The 22,467-nt window shown below is 45.3% G+C and overlaps 1 protein-coding gene across 2 annotated transcripts in view; it reads left to right on the top strand.

Annotated features, from left to right (window-relative positions):
- Positions 1-22,467, top strand: part of A2M (alpha-2-macroglobulin) — a 175,297-nt gene that overhangs the window by 101,326 nt on the left and 51,504 nt on the right. For both annotated transcript variants that reach the window (XM_063962089.1, XM_063962088.1), the window contains exons 15-20: positions 573-722; positions 797-967; positions 8,767-8,872; positions 14,169-14,304; positions 16,807-17,035; positions 17,119-17,245. In XM_063962089.1, the coding sequence (XP_063818159.1) occupies positions 573-722; positions 797-967; positions 8,767-8,872; positions 14,169-14,304; positions 16,807-17,035; positions 17,119-17,245 (919 nt within the window). The remainder of the gene's footprint in view (positions 1-572; positions 723-796; positions 968-8,766; positions 8,873-14,168; positions 14,305-16,806; positions 17,036-17,118; positions 17,246-22,467) is intronic.

Raw genomic sequence — 22,467 nt, 5'->3', positions numbered from 1 at the left:
TAACTAATATGTCCTAGGACACAGCATTGGATCACCTGCGACCCATGGGGTCGCACAAGCCAGCCGCTGCAGATCCAACAAAGAGGCCAAGAAGCTTCCGTCTTCCAACAGAGACCCTGGCCTCGTCACTCCCCCAGAATGTAGACAACATGCCTTAGTTTTGTAAAAAATGCAGCCATTGCTGCCCCCTCCCGCCCCAAAAAGGCAGCAGACTGTCAATCACTGACAGTCTGCTGCCGACGTGCAAAGTAACGATCATTGCTACTTTGTATTACGTGCCGCACCTCCATCCACATCCGAATCAGGCCTAATGTTTCACAGGCCAATTGGGATTGCTGAATGCCCACTAAGTGTCTAGCCATAGTCATAGTCATATTTTCATTAAATACTGAATATCCATACATGTGTGGCCAACCCAATAATAGATCTGGCTGCAAAGGCATTATCTGTGATATGAACAAGTGGAATGTCTAAGGTCGCAAGAAGTGAGAATTGAATTAGATTAGTTAGAAAGAAATCGGTGACCCAACCACTGCTGCAGTGTCACTCTGTCTCATTCTGTCTGATTGCAGGTGAAGCACTCTTTCTCTGTCGCCGAGGCTCTTCCGGGATCACATGCCGACCTCATTCTCTCCACTCTGCCAAACTCCCTGTGTGCAGTGCGGGCAGTAGATTCCAGTGTTTTACTGCTGAAACCTGAGGCTGAATTGTCCGCAAAATCGGTATGAAATTCAGATATTTCACCAGCACTAAAGTAATTCCAGCCACTGTGACTGCAGCTATTTCCTTTACTCAGGTGTATGACCTGCTGCCGGTTGTAGACATGTCTGGTTACAACCATGAAGGCCATTACCTAGAGGAGCAACGTGAAGACCCATGCATCAAGCTGGAGCCTATATTTATGAATGGAGTATATTACAATCCCTCTACCCCTGACGGCGACATTGATGCCTATGAGACCTTTAAGGTCAGTTTTTGATGTGCATTTAATATCCTTTTCAGAAACTTTTAAGTTTTCTCTACTGCTTCACAATCAGAAAGATAAGCACATTATTTAGTGGGATGTGCTATACCATGTCCACATTCAGGATGGCGACACCAGAATCTCATCAAGGTCAAAATGTCGACATTCAGGATGCTGTCATTGTCGCAATTTTGACATTTGGCATGTTAACATACACAATTTTGACACTGACATAATGTCAAAATGTTCAGTGTCAAGTGTCAACATTACAGGGACATCTTAAAGTATAGGCTCACTGGGCAGCTGACCAGGGCCCAATAATTCTAGGGAACTTCGAGCAGGGGCAGAGGGTGAAGTGGGCATCTGCCCCCAACCCCCCCCCGGGCAGGTGCATCCAAAGCTTAGGCAGGTAGCAAATGCTGCCCAGCTGCTTTGATTGTGAATTACACAGAGTGGTCAGGCTGCATTCTCTACCTGCCTTCCAGCCTGCAGCCTGACACTGAATGGCTTGCTGATTGGTGGATGACTGGAGTTGCTTGCAGCCATTCACTTCATTTAAAATTGTGGAGAGACAGTATGGGACTGCACTAGGGGTAAGATATTATTATATTAATTTATTTGTAGCCAACTGTAGCCTAACCCTAATTGTAGCCTAACCCTAGCCACGGCCTAACGCTAACTGCAGCCTAACACTAACTGCAGCCTAATTCTTACTACAGTCTAACACTAACACTAACCGCAGCCTAACACTAAACACAGCCTAACACTAACCGCAGCCTAACACTAACCGCTGTCTAACACTAACCGCAGCCTAACACTAAACACAGCCTAATACTAACTGCTGTCTAACACTAACCGCAGCCTAACACTAAACACAGCCTAATACTAACTGCTGTCTAACACTAACCGCAGCCTAACACTAAACACAGCCTAATACTAACTGCTGTCTAACACTAACCGCAGCCTAGCACTAACCGCAGTTGTTACGATCTGGGGAATATATCCGCAGCCTAGCAGTAACTGCTGTCATTTGATTGAAATGATCTGGGGAATGTATCTGGATGGAGTGTTACGCAAATCCTCAAGTCTCCTGCATACTAAAACTTCACCTTTAGCAGCCGCCTTTCCTAGGTGGATTAAGTCCACCCGGTACTCAGATGCCTCCAGGTCTTAATGTGGACATGGAAACTATTGGAGGCTGGGCTAGTGCAAGGAAATATGCTGGAGTAGACACACACCAGGCACAGAGTGGGTTAAAGCTGGACAGATAGGCACACACTAGACAAGGACTAGACAAAACTGGACTAGCAGGTACTGGTAAATAGCAGGAGTATAACACAGCGGGATCAGGACTGGATAAGACACATATCAACTGGTACAGAAATGACAAGGAATGCTCTGAACTCACAGTGGTTGCTACTGGCAACAACAGAAATGCATGACAACAGAATACAGACAGGGAAAGCAGAAAAGACATACAAACAACACAGAATGCTCCAGGCCAGTAGATGTTACTTCTGGCAACCGCAGTACCAACACAAAGACTGAGACAAGGAATTGTTCAGAGAACAGACTAATCGGACTGTGACAATGTACACAGATAAACAGGCCAGAGAGAGACTGTAGTGGAATGGGACTGTGGTAATAGAGACACAGGTGGTGGTATGTGTAAAGCAGCTGTATGCGTTTGAAATGATACTGGATAACAACAGAAATACCAAGACACAGACAAGACAAAGAACAAGTACAGCGTGGAGAAATCCCCACTGCAGCTAAAACCAAGACAGACAGAAACCAGGCAGGACTGGGTCTGGCAAGTACACTTTAGCACAGGATCTCACAGGACAAGAATATGAAACAGAGAGCCAAAGGCTTCCACGGCAAACAGGATCTATGACCAGCAGGAAGTAATGGGCAGACTGGGAATATAAAGAGATCACCAATCAATGACAAGGTTCAATGCAGCCAGACCCCCTTTAATTACTAAATCAGTACAACTGTGCTACTGCACATAACCCAGGCTCCTGACTTAACAAGAACCACATGCTGAAGTCAGGTAATGAAGCACACCCAAACAGACCTGATCGCTCGCTAGGTTTTTTTTGAAGAGCTGCGAACAGATAGTCGCCGACCATAGGGGAGTGTATTTTAGCTGTGCAAGTGTGCGAATGCATGTGTAGTAGAATACCATGAATGCTTAGCTATAGGTATGTCTAGTGGGACAACAATCACCAGCAAGCTGTAGTGCATCTGCTAATTATCATATATGAATACCATGAATGCTTAGCTATAGGTATGTCTAGTGTATTAATTAATATTAGCAGATTTAAGCAAGGTTTTTTTTTTTAGTTATTTGGGGAATGTGTGATGGTTTCATACCCACACACCATTTGTTTGTGTAAGTTTTATTGCTTCAAATGGGTGATGGGCTAGGGGAGGGTACAATCAATCAATGTGCTTACATACACGTTTGTTGGTCTTTATATTAGTGTGTAGTCTAGCTGAATCAGCGTGGCTGAATCAGTGTGGGTTGGAAGATTTCAAAGTGAGAAAATTTCTAAGGGTGTCATCTGTGACTTATACTGGACTTCTACTGGATGGAAACTGAAAGGAAACACCAATCAAATGCAAAAAAAACAATACTTGGACTGCAGCTACAAATGATTTTTCACTCCTAATATTCTCCAATTCCCACTTTTTTGGGAAACTATACATTCACTTTCTGCAAAAACACCTGCAATGCAACTTCTACTCTGACCCTGCAAATACCTGGAAAACAAATGCTTCATTGAGAAGCATTGTTAATGAAGTAACACTGACTTGCGGTTTGCCAACACTGTGTAATTTTCCATCTAACAGCAAATATTTGACTTACTGTTAACCTGTAGATACTAACGACATTTTAAATACTTACAAATCGTATTTATTTCTGCAAACTTCACTGCTCTCTTATTCAGCCACCACTAATCCTATTCTCATTTTGCTACCACTATTTACCCCATCCACACCATGGCCAGGCTGGCAACATCCCCCATTAATCCTTGTCTTCCTATTCCTTTTTTCTGTCCCCTGCTACCTCCTCTATCCCTCTCTCCCAGTCTCCTACATCTCATCCTCTCTCCTCTCCTCTGTCTGCCTCCCTTACCCTCCTCTTCAGTTTCCCCATTGCAATTCACTTCTGCCCCCTCACACCATTTATACCCCACCGCTCAACCTGCTCTCTCCCTCCTCTGCCTGTCACCTCACCTCTCCTCCACCACTATCATACTGCACTCCCTCCCTGCCTCATTCCTGCAGTCTCCCTTCCTAGTCAAGGCCCCAGCACTATCATTACACACTCTTTATCCCTTCCTTCCACATTAATCTTACCTCAACACTACAGCAATCCTGATAATCTCATTCACATCTCTCCCACAAACTCATACCCCCTATCCTGTGCCCTCTGGAATGCCAGATCTGTTTGCAACAAACTGGCCCCCACTCACGACCTTTGCATTTCCAACTCCCTGCACCTCCTGGCCATTACAGAAACCTGGATTACTCCCTATGACACCGTTTCTCCTGCTTCTCTCTCTGCTGGGGGCCTCACATTCTCACACACACCCCGTCCCGGGGGTCGCCATGGGGGTGGTGTTGGGATCCTTTTACCCTCAAGCTACACATACCAACTTATACCTCCAGAACCATCTCTTACATTCTCTACATTTGAGGTCCATGCAATACGCCTCTACCAACCTACTAATCTTCGAGTTGCTGTCATTTACCGTCCACCTGGCATTTCCTCCAAATTCCTCGACAACTTTGCTTCCTGGCTACCTCACTTCCTCTCTTCTGACATTCCCTTCATTATCCTAGGTGATTTCAACATCCCTATCGATAACCCCACAAAATCACCTGCCTGTAAACTCCTTAACCTCACCTCTTCACTTGGTCTCTCCCAGTGGACCACCTCACACTCCCATGTGAACGGGAGCTCACTGGATCTGGTTTTCACTCACCACTGTGATATTTCTGATTTCTCCAATTCCCCTTTTCCCCTCTCTGACCACCACTTGCTCTCTTTCAACTTATCTATCTCTGCTTCCACATCTCTCCCTCCTAAGGCTACCATCACTAAGTGTAACATTGAGGCTATTGACACCTCATCCCTATCCTCCCTGTTTGACTCACTTCTCTCTCCTCTTCTCTCTCTCTCACATGCCCTGAACAAGCCACATCCCTATACAATGCATCTTTTACTTCTGCCCTTGACTCTGTTGCTCTATCAACCACTATTCATCCTCGCAGATCAACACCTCAACCCTGGCACACCAAATGCACCAGATATCTACAAAAATGCTCACGTACTGCCGAGCGACAGTGGAGGAAATCACGCTCTAAAGCAGACTTCCTCCATTTCAAATTCATGCTCTCATCCTTTAGTGCTGCCCTTTCCCTCGCTAAACAATCATACTTCAAAATTCTCATCTCTACCCAGTCTTCCAACCCCCGGAGCCTCTTTGCCACTGTTAACTCCTTACTCTGCCCACCACCACCTCCTCTCCCTTCCTCATTGTCTGCTCTTGACTTTGCCACTTATTTCACATCCAAGATTGACTCCATACATCAGGACATCACATCCCACCAGACCAGCAACCATCCACCACCCATTCCTTGCCACCCCTCTCCTTCCCTCTTACCAACTCTGACATCTTTCTCCCATGTATCTGGTGAGGAAGTCATGGCCCTCATACATCCCCCCCACAACCTCTCCACTCAACCCTATCCCCTCCCACCTCCTCCGCTACCTCTCTCCTTCTGCCTGTTCCCATCTTGCCCACCATCTCAATCTCTCCCTCTCATCAGGCACTGTCCCCTCTGCCTTCAAGCATGCTCTTGTCTCCCCTATTCTTAAAAAACCTACCCTTGATCCTAACACTCTCTCCAACTATCGACCCATCTCTCTCCTCCCCTTTTCCTCCAAACCTCTTGAGCGTATTATCTATAATCACCTCACTGCCTCTCTTTCCTCTCACTCACTGCTTGACCCATTCCAGTCTGGTGTCTGTTCTCTCCACTCCACTGAAACTGCCCTCGCAAAAGTCTGCAATGACCTCCATGCAGCCAAATCTAAGGGCCACTACTCTCTGCTTATTCTTCTTGACCTCTTTGCTGCTTTTGACACTGTGGACCACCCTCTCCTTCTGCAAATCCTTCACTCTCTTGGTCTACGCGATACTGCCCTCTCCTGGCTGTCCTCCTACCTCTCTAATCGTTCCTTCTCTGTCTCCTCTCATGATGCTACCTCCTCTCCACTTCCACTAACAGTTGGTGTCGCCCAAGGTTCTGTTCTTGATCCTCTCCTTTTCTCTCTCTATACGTCATCTTTAGGTGAACTCATTAGTTCTTTTAACTTCCAGTATCACCTCTATGCTGATGACACTCAAAGCTACCTCTCCTCCCCTGATCTCTCCACGGCTCTCCTCACTCATATCTCCAACTGTCTTTCTGCTATCTCTTCCTGGATGTCCCAGCGCTTTCTTAAACTCAACATGTCTAAGACTGAGCTAATCATCTTCCCACCCTCCCGCACAACCTCACCTCCCACAATCACATTATCCATTGATGGCACGACTATCTCCCCTAGCCCCCAAGTACGCTGTCTTGGTGTAATCCTTGACTCCTTCCTCTCCTTCAAATCACACATTCAGCACCTCTCACAAACCTGTCATTTTCATCTCAAAAACATTTCCAGGATCAGACCTTTTCTCACCCAGGATGCCACTCACTGATTATTTCCAGACTGGACTACTGTAATATCCTCCTAACTGGCCTCCCTTACAATTATCTCTCTCCACTCCAATCTATCCTCAATGCTGCTGCCCGGCTCATCTTCCTTACAAACAGACTACGTCCACCTCCCCTCTCCTACAAGCCCTTCACTGGCTTCCCTTCCCTTTCAGAATCCAATTCAAACTTCTCACACTCACTTACAAAGCCCTCACCCACTCCTCTCCCATCTACATCTCTGACCTTATCTCCCTTTGCTCTCCCACCCGTCCTCTTCGCTCTGCTAATGCACGCTGACTCTCCTGTCTTCTGATTACTTCCTCCCACTCCTATCTCCAAGATTTTTCACGTGCTGCTCCCATCCTCTGGAATTCTTTACCTCTCCCCCTCAGACTCTCCACCTCTCTGCAAAACTTCAAATGGGCTCTTAAGACCCATTTCTTTACCAAACCCAGCCAAATCTCATCCTAACCCTCTGTTCCACGCTCTCTATGTACCCCATCTGTGTCACCCCTGTCTGTCTACCTCTCCCCTTAGAATGTAAGCTCTCACGAGTAGGGCCCTCTTCCCTCATGTGCTTATACTTTTTCTTACTTTAATAATCCTCAAGTGCCCAAATCACGCAGTTTTTTGGCCACCTGGAACTTATCTCTGTCATTTACTGGTGTAGTTATGCTTAGTTACCCTGTACTTGTCCTATATTGTCTTCAACTGTTTTGATTATGTGCATATGTACTCTGTAATTGGGCACTGCGGAACCCTTGTGGCGCCATATAAATAAAGGATAATAATAATAATAATAATAATAAAAGAGCTGTACAAACAAATCTTGTGCTGACTCTGCTCAGCCCAGGACTTACTCAGCCGCTGCAATCACTTCAGCCTGTCCGGGACCGGAATTGACGCCAGGAACCCTCCCTGCAAAAGCATGGACACGCCTGCGTTTTTCCAACCACTCCCTGAAAACGGTCAGTTGCCACCCACAAACGCCTTCCTCCTTGCGATCGGCCATGCGAGTGGATTCACCGCACAAACCCATCGCTGAGTGGCGATCCGCTTTGTACCTGTGCATATGCATGCGCAGTTCTGACCTGATTGCAGCGCTGCAAAAATTGCTAGCGAGCGATCAGGTCTGAATTAACCCCCCAGGTTGCTAACATACAGCCAGATCAGCAAGCAGGGATGAGCTGCTGCTGCAACTCATAACAGCAGCTTAATCCTAACTGCAGCCTAACCCTAAATGCAGACGAACACTAACCACAGACGAACCCTAACTCTAACTGCAGCCTAACCCATACCGCAAACTAACCCTAACTGCAGCTTTACCCAAACACTAGTCATAGCCCTAATCGCAGTCTAACCTTAACCGCAGCATAACCTTAATGCTTATAAGTTTATAGTGTAGACATGCATACTATCAAGATTATGAACCTGATGACATTGTGACCGAATATGTCGACATTCTGAATTTCAACATACTTTAGTAACTACATGCCATTTAGTTATGTGCAGTTTAACTATTTCCATCAAGTTCTGGATTTCATCTTCCAGATTTATCTACAGTATTCATTCATCCTCTCATAGGTGTTTCTATAATGGGTGCAGTGTGTACGGTGCACACGTGTCCCTAGGTTCAGGGGGACCGACACCACACACACTGCACCAATATAACATACTTACCCCTCCGGAGTCCCGCGGCGGCAGTGTGGGCACAAATCAGTTGGAAAATGGCACCACAGTCATTTCCGAGTGAATTGCGCATGCGCACTGGAGGTGTCCCTGGGAACAAGGCACGGGCGCCATGTTCCCTGAGACCTGCGCATGCGCAGTAGGCTCTGGCTTTAAGCCAGGCCCTACTAGCTACCGGAGAGGAGGGGGCCCTCGATGGAGACTGCATGCCGGTCCCCTCCCTTCTTAAAACACCCCTGCATCCTCTATTTTGTATTACTCTTCCACATTTTTGTAATGTCTGTTCTGTGGCTGCCTCTTACTTCTTCTGTTCTGCATAAATCTAAATGTATATCTTTTTGCAGCAACTGGGTCTGAAAGTTGCCACAAACACTAAGATCAGAATCCCAGTTCTCTGCCATGTAGTTAGAAATGATTACCGTGAATATGAGTCTTCTGGAGAACGTATGAGTAAGTAGTAAATTGGGAATAACCTGTCATTAATTATATACTAACCATATAAACCAAATATTAACTATACAAATTGGATTATTTGTTCACTAAATAAAACTCCCTAGACCGGTGGTTCTCAAACTGTGTGCCGTGGCACCCTGGGGTGCCTCAGGACACTTGCAGAGGTGCCCTGTCTTGGTGGTCCAGGACCAATTCAAATACATGGTCAACGTAATAGGCAAAACCAGTGCTGGTGGCTGTCAATCATAAAATATGTGGACAAACAAAAGTCAAACCGGTCCCTCACCACACAGCTGACCTTAACAATTACATATAAACACAATTTACTTAATTTAATATTTCTTTCTAAATGTGTCAATAAGAAACTTTTGGCCTAGGGGTGCCGAGAAAAAAATTCTAACACTTTAGGGTGCCATGATTCAAAAAAGTTTGCGAACCACTGCCCTAGAGGAAACCACCTGTTTTCACCCGAGTTAGAGCTTCTCTACTTCTATCAACGGCTACCACATGCTGTGGGCAGATCAGCTGGCTATCTCAATCCAGCGGCATAACACAGCGACAGTGCATTCTGTGCCGGACCTGCCCGTTGAGCATATGATGTTGCATAGAGGTGGTGGGGCCGCCAGCACTGGTAAGTGCAGCACTGCCCCGACTTAGCATCCTGAGCAGTCTCCAATCAGCTGTACAGACTGCAGGGTGCTTGCCTGGAGCATCCGAAGGCTACAGGGTGCCTGGAATGGATTGAGTTGTGGACTTGCAGAGTTTGTTTAGGAACACAACACATAGGAGCTGATATCACACTGTTTGTTCTTCATACAGATAATATCTTACTTATAGGCAATATTATTGAGATAGTTTAGTGATTATTGGAACTTTTGAACAGTGGGGCAGCGACGGTGCCACCCCCAGGGACCTTCGCCCTGCATGACAGTGCTACTTGCACACCCAAAGTCATAGCTCTGTCAAAAACTACAAAGCTTGCTGTTGTACATGTGCCGCCATAATCCCCCTTTCCCAGTAGCAGGAAATAATGAATATTTTCAATAAACTATTTTATTTACTTACATTATTTAATAATGGAACTGTTATCCCAAGTCACTGATCCACAGTTTTACTATGCATTTGTGAACTGGCAAAAGTGTGGGGGGAAAAACCAAAACGCTAACCCAAAACCCTCATGTCTGAAGGGCTAAGTGCTACAACTTTCCTTACCACCACGGGTGTGTCTATAATGGATGTAGGGGAGCAGTACACATGGGACCTACGCCGAGTGGTGCCGAGAGGCAGGGGGAGAGGGTACAAATTACTAGGGGCCCAGGGTCGCTAATCCCCTACCCCTGGATACCTGTACTGCTGCGTCATCTTCCCGGTGATATCTTTAGGAAGATGGTGCTGCACATAGAAAGCAAAGACTCTGGCACATCTTTGATCTCTAGTGGACGGCGTCATCTTTCCAAATATCACTGGGAAGACGGCGCTGGATGGGGAGGAGGGACCCACTTTCAGATCAAGTAAAGTAGGAAGCGGGTGCCTTCTTCCTGCCCCCCTATGTTAAAAAGGTGCCCCCCTTGTAAGCGCCCCTGAAATTATTTTATTATTCACAAATTTTTAATTGTGGCTTATTAAGTGGGCATGATTTAGATCCAAAAAGGGCCCAGTGTAATATGATCGGATTTGATCACCGACAAAGAGATGGGGAAAGGGCAGCTCACATCATTAACAATGTTACTGTAGATATCAGTGAGGATTTCTCTTTAACAGTTCCAATGTGGTATTACTCAGCCCTTGCATAGAAAGGTAGATAATTCTAAGCTAGATAATTCTACCTATTTGAAGCTTACCTTGTACTTTGGGGGAAAAAATGATCAGCATTGCATCTGAGTAAATCTATGTAGTGTGTGGCTGGAAGAGATTGGAAGTGTGGCTCCACACTACATAGATCTGCTCAATTGCAATGCTAATTATTATTTTTACAAAGTACCAGTTGCTTCCTAGAGTGTTTATACTTTTCATGCAGGATCAAATAGCCCAATGAGTAGGGTGTTTGATTAAAATTCAATGTCATAGGGTTGAATCCTGGGTATGGCAGTATATTGAAATGTTGAAATGGAAATTTTACAAAGGGTATTGTAACTGGATAACAACAAGCTCTCAAGTTAAGTTAATGAATGTGGTACAAAGAGGATTTGTGGCCAAATCCATCTTCGTGCAATGTGTGTATATATATATATATATATATATATATATGTATATGGGAAGGGGCATCATAGTATGGTCTTTCTCTGGGATCATTCTTGACATGCCCCCTCCCAACAAGGCATGCACATTATGTCTTAATTGGAAAAATGGGGGGGGGGGGGGGTACCAATTCTCTCTCTGGCACAGCGCACCAAAAAGTCTAGTTATGGCTCTACCCACACCTCACAACCTGTATGGCTTGCATAAATTCTATGGAATTGCAAACTTCATGAAGTAATATTTACTATCAAAGCAAATCACCCCTTAATCAGAGATGGAAATAATTAATTGAAAGGGTTGGCAGCATCACATATATACACTTCTATAAAGATAAAAACAAGATCTTTCACACACACACTGGAAAAACAAAACAAAAAACAGGTGTTGACCTTTTAAGCAAATTCAAAGTAGATATTAAGTTTTTGACATAATAGCCAATAATTACCTAACAGTTGCTTCTAAAAAGAAGGGAACCAAACAAAAAAAGGAACAAAAAAAAATAAAAAAAAATATATATATATATATATATATATATATATATATAAAAGTGATAGCCAGTTAATTTTAGTATATTTCATAATATGGTAAAATATTTGAATTACGAACCATACTTAAAATATAAAAATAAGCGTGTGATATTTTATCAGACCAGGCAGCTTCTTCCTCTATTAATATTTTCTATTTGGTTTATATTGCAGCAGCCACAATAACACTTATAAATGTTAATAGAACCTTGCATCCACCAAATGAACTTGAGGCACATGCAATTGCACATACAGGTGTACAGTAAGATACAGTAGCAGAGGTGCAAGGATAGAGCCATGTAAGATAGAGTAAGAGAGATTGGAATATGTACCAGAGGAATAGACACTAAAGGATACATTTACAAAAGGTTCTAAAAATGAGAAGTGGTGATGTTGCCGATGGCAACCCATCAGACTCTGTCTATCATTTCTCTATTGCATCCTAGAAAATGATAGATAGAATCTCATCGGTGCTATAGGCAACATCTCATTGGTGCTATAGGCAACATCACCACTTTTTATTTTTAGAACTTTTAATAAATTTACCTCTAAAGGAGCAGTTTGATAGGTAGAATGTGAACCAGGAAATAACTATTTCATGAAAGCACTGTGCTAGACTGTGCTAGATAAATGATAGAAGCTGATTGGTTGCTTTGGGCACCTAGTTGAAGAAACTACAGATGGATCAGAAGTGGGGGAAGACAAGATCAAGGGAGGGATCCACTAGAAATTTTGTGGCAGAAAAGACAATATGGTTGTCAGCGGGAATGTTAAAATAACCTTGTATGAAATTATGCAGGTCAAAAAATATTAAATAAGTGAGACAGACAGTAAATTCAGAAGGGTTCCAATGTATAGGTCAACAGACCATAGGTCGTCTCCATACATCAACTTGTAATAGGTTAACATGGTCAAGTGGTCAACAGGTAAAAGCTAGACAGTGCTTAAGGCCGACAGGTACAAAAAGTCAACATGGCATGGGTCGACACAAATAGTCGACACACTTTTTTGGGATTCATGTTTTTCAAACTTTTGCTTGATTTACTATGCACGTGGAATACGATTGGGAATAGTAACCTGTATTAGCAGAGCGAGTCACCTTGCCGAAGTGTGGCGTGCAAACACGTTTTTACTGATTGTGATTACATATGGTTAAACATTCAAAATGACACCCAAAACTAAGAAAAATTGTGTCTATTTTTTTGTATAATTTTCATGTCGACATTTTGACCCCGTCGACCTTTTGTACCTGTCGATCTTACAGTACAAGACAATGTAGGACAAGTTCAGTACATTGTATATAAACATTTCTGCATCAGCGGACATAGGCCCACATTCCGAGTTGATTGCTCGCTAGCTACTTTTTGCAGCCGTGCAAACGCATAGTCACCGCCCACGGGGGAGTGTATTTTCGCTTTGCAAGTGTGCGATCGCCACTTTCTGAGTAGGTCTGAACTTACTCAGCCCTTGCGATCACTTCAGCCTGTCTGGTCCCAGAACTAACGTCAGACACCCGTCCTGCAAACGCCTGGACATGCCTGCGTTTTCCCTACCACTCCCAGAAAATGCTCAGTTGACACCCATAAACGCCCTCTTCCTGTCAATCTCCTTGCGATCGATTGTGCGAATGGAATTGTCGCTAGAAGCATTGCACAGCAACGATGCTGTTTTTACCTGTATGACGCACGTGCGCATTGCAGTGGAAACGCATGCGCAGTTTTGCCATTTTTTTAACTGATCGCTTCGCTGTGAAAATCGGCAGCGAGCGATCAACTCGGAATGACCCCCATGACACTAAAATAAGCATCAGGGTGGCAGAAATCGAGGGTTAGGTGCTGTTGTAGGGTATATGGAGTAGAATATAGTCTAAGTAAGAGAAGGAGAAGCACATGACGGGAGAGGTCCCTACTCGTGAGAGCTTACATACTAAAGGGGAGGGGGAGACAAACAGGGGTGACACAGATCGGGCAGATAGTGAGCGTGGAACAGAGGGTTAAGAAAATATAGTGTAATAAATACAGACACAAAATTCATGTATGAGAGAATAAGACCGTTGGCTTAATATACTATATATTGTCTTTAAGTTGAAAAAAAAACACTCTGCTTCCATAGAACACTAATCAAATTATACTATTTTATTTGTTAAAAATAAAAATGTGTGTTGACTATTGGACAAATGTTTTTGATGCTCATCTTATTAACTTACTGTCATGTTTCACTGTCTTGTTTCTTACTTATGTCATGCTGCAATAAAAACAGTTTTAAAAATAAAAAAGTTAAAAATAAAAATATAATCACATTTATATTAGAGGTTTCTTAACGGTCATTTCCTTCAGTGAAAACTATGGGACCTAAAAGAAAGTCTCAATCTAAAGTGTCTTTGAAATTGAAACCTTCCACAGAAAGGGCCATAGAGCAGTTTTGCAGTTAGGAAACACAGCTTTTTACTGACCTATGCGAGCCTTCTACTTTGTTATGCTGTAATCTATTATTGTGTATAATTAATTATTACCATGTGTTTAATCTGGTAGGTCATCCAATTGCTATGGCCAGTTCTGCATCACGCATGCATATGCCCATGGCGATAGTGGCTCTCTCCGAGGAAATGATTGAAACTGTGAGAAACTTTTTCCCAGAAACCTGGCTGTGGGAATCAGTTGAGACCGAGTAAGTCAAACAGTGTGGAAATATTTGAAATATCTGTTAAGTCATTAAACACACACACACACACACACACACACACACACACACACACACACACACTGTATCTGTAATACAGAAAGAAGTATTGAGAAGTACTGAAGACCTTGGTAGTGATTCATGTTTGTACGCAATGCCAATCTCCGTGGAAGGCTTTTTCAAAAGTAGGCAAGTACTGTATACATTAGCTCCCTAAACCCCAGCTCCCCATACGTGCAGTACAGGGACGTGCAGTCAGGGCAGGCAGAGAAGGCAGTGCCTCACCTCTCATAATGATGAAAATAATACAAAGAAGATTTATAACACACATTTTGTGTCACAGATATCTTATTTGTATTATTCTAATCATTTCTCCTGGGAAAATACAGGCATATCGGGGTGGGAGGCAGTGAGAGCTCTGCCTCCTGCTGACAATAGTAAAGTTAGTGAAGTGGGGGGCGAGGCCAAGCCATGGGCCGTAAAAGGACATTGAAAAAAAACACGCAAAAATGGCACCTTTAACTCTGCCTCGTTGACAGGAACTTGCCTTCAGCCCACATGAAAGCACTCCCCTGTCAGTCAGGCAGATGTGATTGGATCAGCAGATCCAGTGCTGAAACCACTGGGTAGCAGGCATATGTGGCGATGGGACATGGCAGAGGGTGCAGGCGTTTGTGGCGGCAGGACCAGGCAGAGAAAGTGTGCAAGGCGGTAGACCTGGATCCGGGATGATCCAGTCCCTGCCAGTCATTCTGCAGAGTTCAACAGCCATTCCCATTTTAAAAATGGCACCTCAGCGTCATTTTTGAAATTCAAGATGCCCCGAGACAATCAAGGTTTGCAACATCATTGCCCCGCCCCCTCTGGCTGGCATACATGAGCCAATGTGAGGCAGCGGCTGGCAGTCCACCAGAGGGGAGGGAGCAAGCAAGAGCTCCCGAAGAAAGAAAACATCTGAAAGTCCTGGTGGGCAGCGCCCATGCAAAGGAGCTTAAAGGCATTTGCCCACAAGATGTAGACATTGGAAGCCCTGGGGAGATGGCTATACAAAAGAACTTAAAGGCCACTGACCCCAGGTGAATATGCAGAAAGATGATGAATGGAGCCCTGAGGAGGCAGTGGCTATGCAAAAGAGCTTAAAGGCTGCTGCCCCAGGTGAAGATGAAGAAGGAAGATTGCTGCTACCCATGATGGAGAGTAGAGGAGAGAGACAGCCCTGGCCAGCCAGGTCCCCGTGCCTGCGCAATAGATCTGGCAGGCACCAAGACCAGTGCATTTGCACAACCCCCTGGCTTCTATGGGCTGCATCGTCTGCAACCCATAGAAGCAAGATTGGGCCAGCAGGAAGCCAGCTTTCTGCTAATTGCAGCCCGGTCTGGCAGTCCCAGAGAGAGGAAACATCTCCCAATGGGACTGCCTGTCCTGCGAGTGACTGGCAGGTAGGACTTCCAATAGGAAGTCACTGCCAGTCACAGTGAAGCCACTGAGCCAGTGCAGTCACACAGTCTGCAACTGACTCAGCTGAGCTCACTGAAGTGGCAGATTTTACTTGGAGGGCTGCCGTCCTGCAGGCCATAGGTAAAATCGAGATGATATCAGTATTGCGGCGCTTGGGATGCCGGCAGTCAGAATACCGACAGCAGCATCCTGATGCTAAGGATCCCAACACCTTCTGGGTAAGGACGCTACACCTAATCCCTAACCTCTTAACCCTAACCCTCCTTACCTGCAGCTTGATTTTAACACCCCCCCAACCTAAAGGGCCCCATACACTAGAGCGATAATGCCCGATATATCGGATGAAATCGGGCATTTTGGAGGTGTTTCTGATCCGATCCGATGCGCGTTCCCGTGAGCATCAGATCGGTTCCTCCAGATTGAATGTGCTGCACATTCAATCAGGTCCGACCTGGGGGCATGGCTGGGATCGCCCAAGATACATCGTATGCAAAAGGACAGCATATGATGTATCTTGGGCGATCCTGCCCTCCGGGAGGCTGCCGGGGTTATCGCCTGCGATCGCCTGCAACATGTGGTCGCATAAGTGTATGGGGCCCTTTACCCTAACTCTACCCGATGGTGCCTAACGCTATCCCCACCTCCCCACAGCCTAAATCTAACCCTCCCTCCCCCGCAGCCTAAACCTAACCTACCCCCCCCCCCCCTCCCCGGCGGCTTACCTCTCAGCAGTCCCGGCATACTTACATTCAGGATCCAGGTGCACGCATTGCAATCCATATCAGGATCCTGGCATCGGTATTTCGAGCAGTGTTGGGATTCCGACTGCCGGGATCCCGAACACCAGGATCCTATCTGGATACTAAATCCACCACTGGGACAGTACCAATTAAAAAAAACCATACAAATACGGTTTAAGGACAAATGAGCTATGATATGCCTTTACATAACAGTCCATTACTTTGTTCATGCCACAGTGTATTAATTCCTGATTTTTTTTTTTTTTTTTATATATAACTTTTTTATTTTTAGCTCCCTTGGACATGCTAACCTAAATCTGACTGTACCAGATAGTATAACAACATGGAATGTTGGGATGTTCTGTACGTCAGAAGAAGCCGGGTTTGGTCTTTCAGAACCAGTGTCACTCATAACTTTCCAGCCTTTCTTCCTTGATACAACTTTACCTTATTCAGCCGTCCGGGGTGAGACGTTCACTCTGAAAGCTAGTGTGTTTAATTACCTTCCGCAAGCCATCCGGGTAAGTTGTCACTAACCTCATGACCTGACCTGACATCATTTGCTGCCCACTTCTGAATCACCACAGTCTTCTCTATATTCTAGGTGAGTGTTTCTTTGGAAAACTCTGACAAGTTCACAGCTAAGAGCACAAACGCAGAGGAAGAAGGTTACTGTGTGGATGTGAATGGCAGAGTGACTGCATCCTGGGAAGTGACGCTAAAGTCTCTAGGTGAGAATAGAATTAAATTATAAAAAAAAATATTAGAACATTACTGAATTTTAGTTGGGCATGTCCTGTTTATTCTTAAATTGAAGTAATCCGTAGTTATTTTTCTTCTTTTGATAAAACATGCAAAACAATAAATACTATATTGTTAGCGGTTTAGCTTAATTGATAATAATTTTGTAATAATTTTTAATTTTTTTCTGCAAGTGGTTGTACTGCAAAACATTAGGTAGCTGTGTTGTTACCTATTAGAAAAGAGACCTGACATATTTAGGGTCAGCTCAGTGTCTGCCTTCTACTCCGCTCCCCCTCTTTGTCCTGCCCTGTCGTCGTCGTCGTCCCCCGCTCAAGTCTGTCCCCATTCTTACCGGTTTCCCAGGGTGTATTCCTCCTCTCTTGAATCCAGCTACTGGAAGATCTGTCTGGTCTCCCTAGCAGTGGGAGCTATTAGGACAAGCATATGTTGGAGACAGGACAGACTTTACACAGTTATTTTATAGACCAGGGCATAGATACTGCAGAGAGTACAGCTGCTATGGGGCCTGGAGCAAAGAGGGGCCCTCCTTACCTGTCAAAGTTACATATACACTTATACACGTTTTTCACAACTGGGTGATACATAGAGGTTTTTACAAACTTTTGCCTTGGGGCCTACAATATATATATAGTTATGCTGTGCCTCAGAACTTGCTGATTGCAATGTAGTATAAAATTAACTAGAGGGCATTATAATGGTAACTAACATAAACTGGGGCACTGTAATGTTCCATAATATGAACTGGGGACACTGTATGTCATAATGTGAATTGGGGGGTACTGTGTTACATAATGTGTACTGGCAGCCCTACAGTGTGACCTCATGTGAACTAGGGCACTATTATGGATCATAAAATAAAGTAGTGTACTACTATGGGGGCACAGCATTAACTTAGGCACTATAGTTATGCCCCTGAATGTATAAAAGATAACACTTACATTATTGTAAATTATATGGAAATCAGAAGCAACTCAGGAGTTCTGTGACAAGAAACAAAGCATGAGGCTCTGGTTTTGTTTTTTTATAGAGGCCATGAAAATCTTAGGTTACTTTGTAATATTTGTAATAATTGACACTATTGTGGGTATAACTCACAGATTGTAAACAAGTGTTCTCTTTCTAATACTCAAACAACTATCTGACCACAGACCACATGTTTGCCAATACTGTTGTATGATTAGATTATATAGCCCACAAATATGTTTTACTCTTGCATTCTGACTAGATTAATATGCAGTATGTAGAACAAAACAGTTATAGTACAGACAGTTGTAGTAAATGGAGTGCATCCACAGGAGGGAAATGTTAGCAGTGGAGTACCCCATGTATCTGTTCTTGGACCAGTGCTGTTTAATATCTTTGTTGGTGACATTGCAAATGGCATTAAAGGGAAAGTATGCCTTTTTGCAGGTGACACAAAGGTATGCAACAGGGTAGACACACCGGGAAGGGTAAAACAAATGATCTACTGTAGGTAGATTTGAGAAATGGTCAAGAGTGTGGCAATTACAGTTCAATGGCAAAAATTGCAAAATCATGCACTTGGATCATATAAACCCAAAAGCTAAATATAGTAACAGTGTACTATAATGGAAACTACTGAGGAGGAAAGGGATCTAGGAGTCACTATTTCAAGTGACTTAAAGGCAGGAAAGCAATGTAACAAAGCAATGAGGAAGGCTAGTCAGATGCTTGGTAGCATAGGGAGATGAATTAGTAGCAGGAAAAAAGAAGTAAACAGTGGCGGAACTAGCGAGCGGTGGGCCCCGGTACGTCAAAATGCTTTGCCCCCTTCCCCCCATCCCATCCAAGTCCACCCCCTCACCCCTGGAGAGGATCTGGTGTGCTCGGGGCCAGGGAAATGGATACCTAGCAACAGTGCCGTAGACATTTTAGCGCTGAGTGCAAGAAATGGCATCCTAGCCCCCTCCCCCATGTAAAACAGGGGTAGTGAGCGCCATAGGCGCGCACAAAAAATATAGGGGCGTGGCCACAAAATAATACCACTTCATATAATGGTGTACAGTAGTCTCCATTATTCAAATTACGCCACACAGTAGCACCACTACAGCAGGTAGAGCCCCTTTTACACATTACAGCGGACAGATTCCCCTTTTTCCACATTACGGCAGACAGCGTCCCCTTTTTATACATTATGACAGACAGCGTCCCCATTTTTTACACATTACGGCAGACAGCGTCCCCTTTTTACACATTACGACAGACAGCGTCCCCTTTTTACACATTACGGCAGACAGCGTCCCCTTTTTCTCTGACGTCCTAGTGGATGCTGGGTACTCCATAAGGACCATGGGGAATAGACGGGCTCCGCAGGAGACTGGGCACTCTAAAAGAAAGATTAGGTACTATCTGGTGTGCACTGGCTCCTCCCTCTATGCCCCTCCTCCAGACCTCAGTTAGAATCTGTGCCCGGCTCGAGCTGGTTGCACACTAGGGGCTCTCCTGAGCGTCTAGTAAAGAAAGTTTTTGTTAGGTTTTTTATTTTCAGTGAGATCTGCTGGCAACAGACTCACTGCTACGAGGGACTTATGGGAGAGAAGCGAACCTACCTGCTTGCAGCTAGCTTGGGCTTCTAGGCTACTGGACACCATTAGCTCCAGAGGGATCGAACACAGGCCCAGCCTCGGTCATCCGGTCCCGGAGCCGCGCCACCGTCCCCCTTGCAGAGCCAGAAGCAAGAAGAACATCCTGGAAATCGGCGGCTGAAGACTCCAGTCTTCATTAAGGTAGCGCACAGCACTGCAGCTGTGCGCCATTGCTCCTTATGCACACCACATACTCCGGTCACTGATGGGTGCAGGGTGCTGGGGGGGGGGGTGCCCTGGGCTGCAATTAGAGTACCTTACATTGGCAAACAGCACATAATATAGTCTAAAAAACTATATATGTGCAAAAATCCCCCGCCATAATATAAATATAAGAGCGGGAGAAGTCCGCCGAGAAGGGGGCGGGGCTATCTCCCTCAGCACACTGGCGCCATTTCCTCTTCACAGCTCCGCTGGAAGACAGCTCCCCAGGCTCTCCCCTGCAGTTTCCAGGCTCAAAGGGTAAAAAAGAGAGGTAGGCACTAAATTTAGGCGCAAACTGTATATGTAAAGCAGCTATAGGGAAAAATCACTTTGTGTTAGTGTAAATCCCTGATTATATAGCGCTGTGGTGTGTGCTGGCATACTCTCTCTCTGTCTCCCCAAAGGACTTTGTGGGGTCCTGTCCTCAGTCAGAGCATTCCCTGTGTGTGTGCGGTGTGTCGGTACGGCCGTGTCGACATGTTTGATGAGGAGGCTTATGTGGAGGTGGAGCAGGTGCCGATAAGTGTGATGTCACCCCCTGCGGGGTCGACACCAGAGTGGATGGATATGTGGAAGGTTTTACACGACAGTGTCAACTCCTTGCATAAAAGGTTCGATGACATAACAGCTGTAGGACAGCCGGCTTCTCAGCCAGTGCCTGCCCAGGCGTCTCAAAGGCCATCAGGGGCTCAAAAACGCCCGCTACCTCAGATGGCAGACACAGATGTCGACACAGAGTCTGACTCCAGTGTCGACGAGGACGAGACTAATGTACATTCCACTAGGGCCATCCGTTGCATGATTACGGCAATGAAAAATGTGTTGCACATTTCTGACATTAACCCAGGTACCACTAAAACGGGTATTATTATGTTTGGGGAGAAAAAGCAACCAGTGGTTTTTCCCCCATCAGATGAGTTGAATGAAGTGTGTGAAGAAGCGTGGGCTTTCCCCGATAAGAAACTAGTGATTTCTAAAAAGTTACTAATGGCGTACCCTTTCCCGCCAGAGGACAGGTTATGTTGGGAGACATCCCCGAGGGTGGATAAGGCGCTCACACGCTTGTCAAAAAAGGTGGCACTGCCGTCTCAGGATACGGCCGCCTTAAAGGAGCCTGCGGATAGAAAGCAGGAGGCTATCCTGAAGTCTGTATACACACACTCAGGTACTATACTGAGACCTGCAATTGCTTCAGCTTGGATGTGTAGTGCTGCAGCAGCTTGGTCCGATACCCTGTCTGAAAATATTGATACCCTCGACAGGGATACGATTTTGCTAACCATAGAGCATATTAAAGATGTCGTCTTATATATGAGAGATGCACAGAGGGATATTTGCCAGCTGGCATCTAGAATTAATGCAATGTCCATTTCTGCCAGGAGAGTATTATGGACTCGGCAGTGGACAGGTGATGCGGATTCTAAAAGGCACATGGAGGTTTTGCCTTACAAGGGTGAGGAATTGTTTGGGGATGGTCTCTCGGACCTCGTTTCCACAGCAACAGCTGGGAAGTCGACATTTTTACCTCAGGTTCCCTCACAGCCTAAGAAAGCACCGTATTATCAGGTACAGTCCTTTCGGCCCCAGAAAGGCAAGCGGGTTAAAGGCGCGTCCTTTCTGCCCAGAGGCAGGGGTAGAGGGAAAAAGCTGCACCATACAGCCAGTTCCCAAGAACAAAAATCCTCCCCTGCTTCCACTAAGTCCACCGCATGACGCTGGGGCTCCACTGGTGGAGCCAGGTGCGGTGGGGGCCCGTCTCCGGAACTTCAGCGACCAGTGGGTTCGCTCACAGGTGGATCTCTGGGTTCTACAAGTGGTATCTCAGGGATACAAGCTGGAATTCGAGACGTCTCCCCCTCGCCGTTACCTCAAATCAGCCTTGCCAGCTACTCCCCAGGACAGGGAGGTAGTACTGGCGGCAATTCACAAGCTGTACCTCCAGCAGGTGATAATAAAAGTTCCCCTCCTTCAACAGGGACGGGGTTACTATTCCACAATGTTTGTGGTACCGAAACCAGACGGTTCGGTGAGACCCATTCTAAATTTGAAATCCTTGAACACTTATATAAGGAAGTTCAAGTTCAAAATGGAATCGCTCAGGGCGGTTATTGCAAGCCTGGAAGAGGGGGATTACATGGTATCACTGGACATCAAGGATGCTTACCTACATGTCCCCATTTACCCACCTCACCAGGTGTACCTCCGTTTTGTGGTACAGGACTGCCATTACCAATTCCAGACGTTGCCGTTTGGTCTGTCCATGGCACCGAGGGTATTTACCAAAGTAATGGCCGAAATGATGATACTCCTTTGAAAGAAGGGAGTTATAATTATCCCGTACTTGGACGATCTCCTTATAAAGGTGAGGTCCAGGGAGC

The sequence above is a fragment of the Pseudophryne corroboree genome, chromosome 3 (genome assembly GCF_028390025.1).
Source record: "Pseudophryne corroboree isolate aPseCor3 chromosome 3, aPseCor3.hap2, whole genome shotgun sequence".
In the NCBI taxonomy this organism is placed as follows: domain Eukaryota; kingdom Metazoa; phylum Chordata; class Amphibia; order Anura; family Myobatrachidae; genus Pseudophryne; species Pseudophryne corroboree.
Note: the sequence above shows the minus strand (reverse complement) of the source record. Positions and strands in the feature narration are given on the sequence as shown.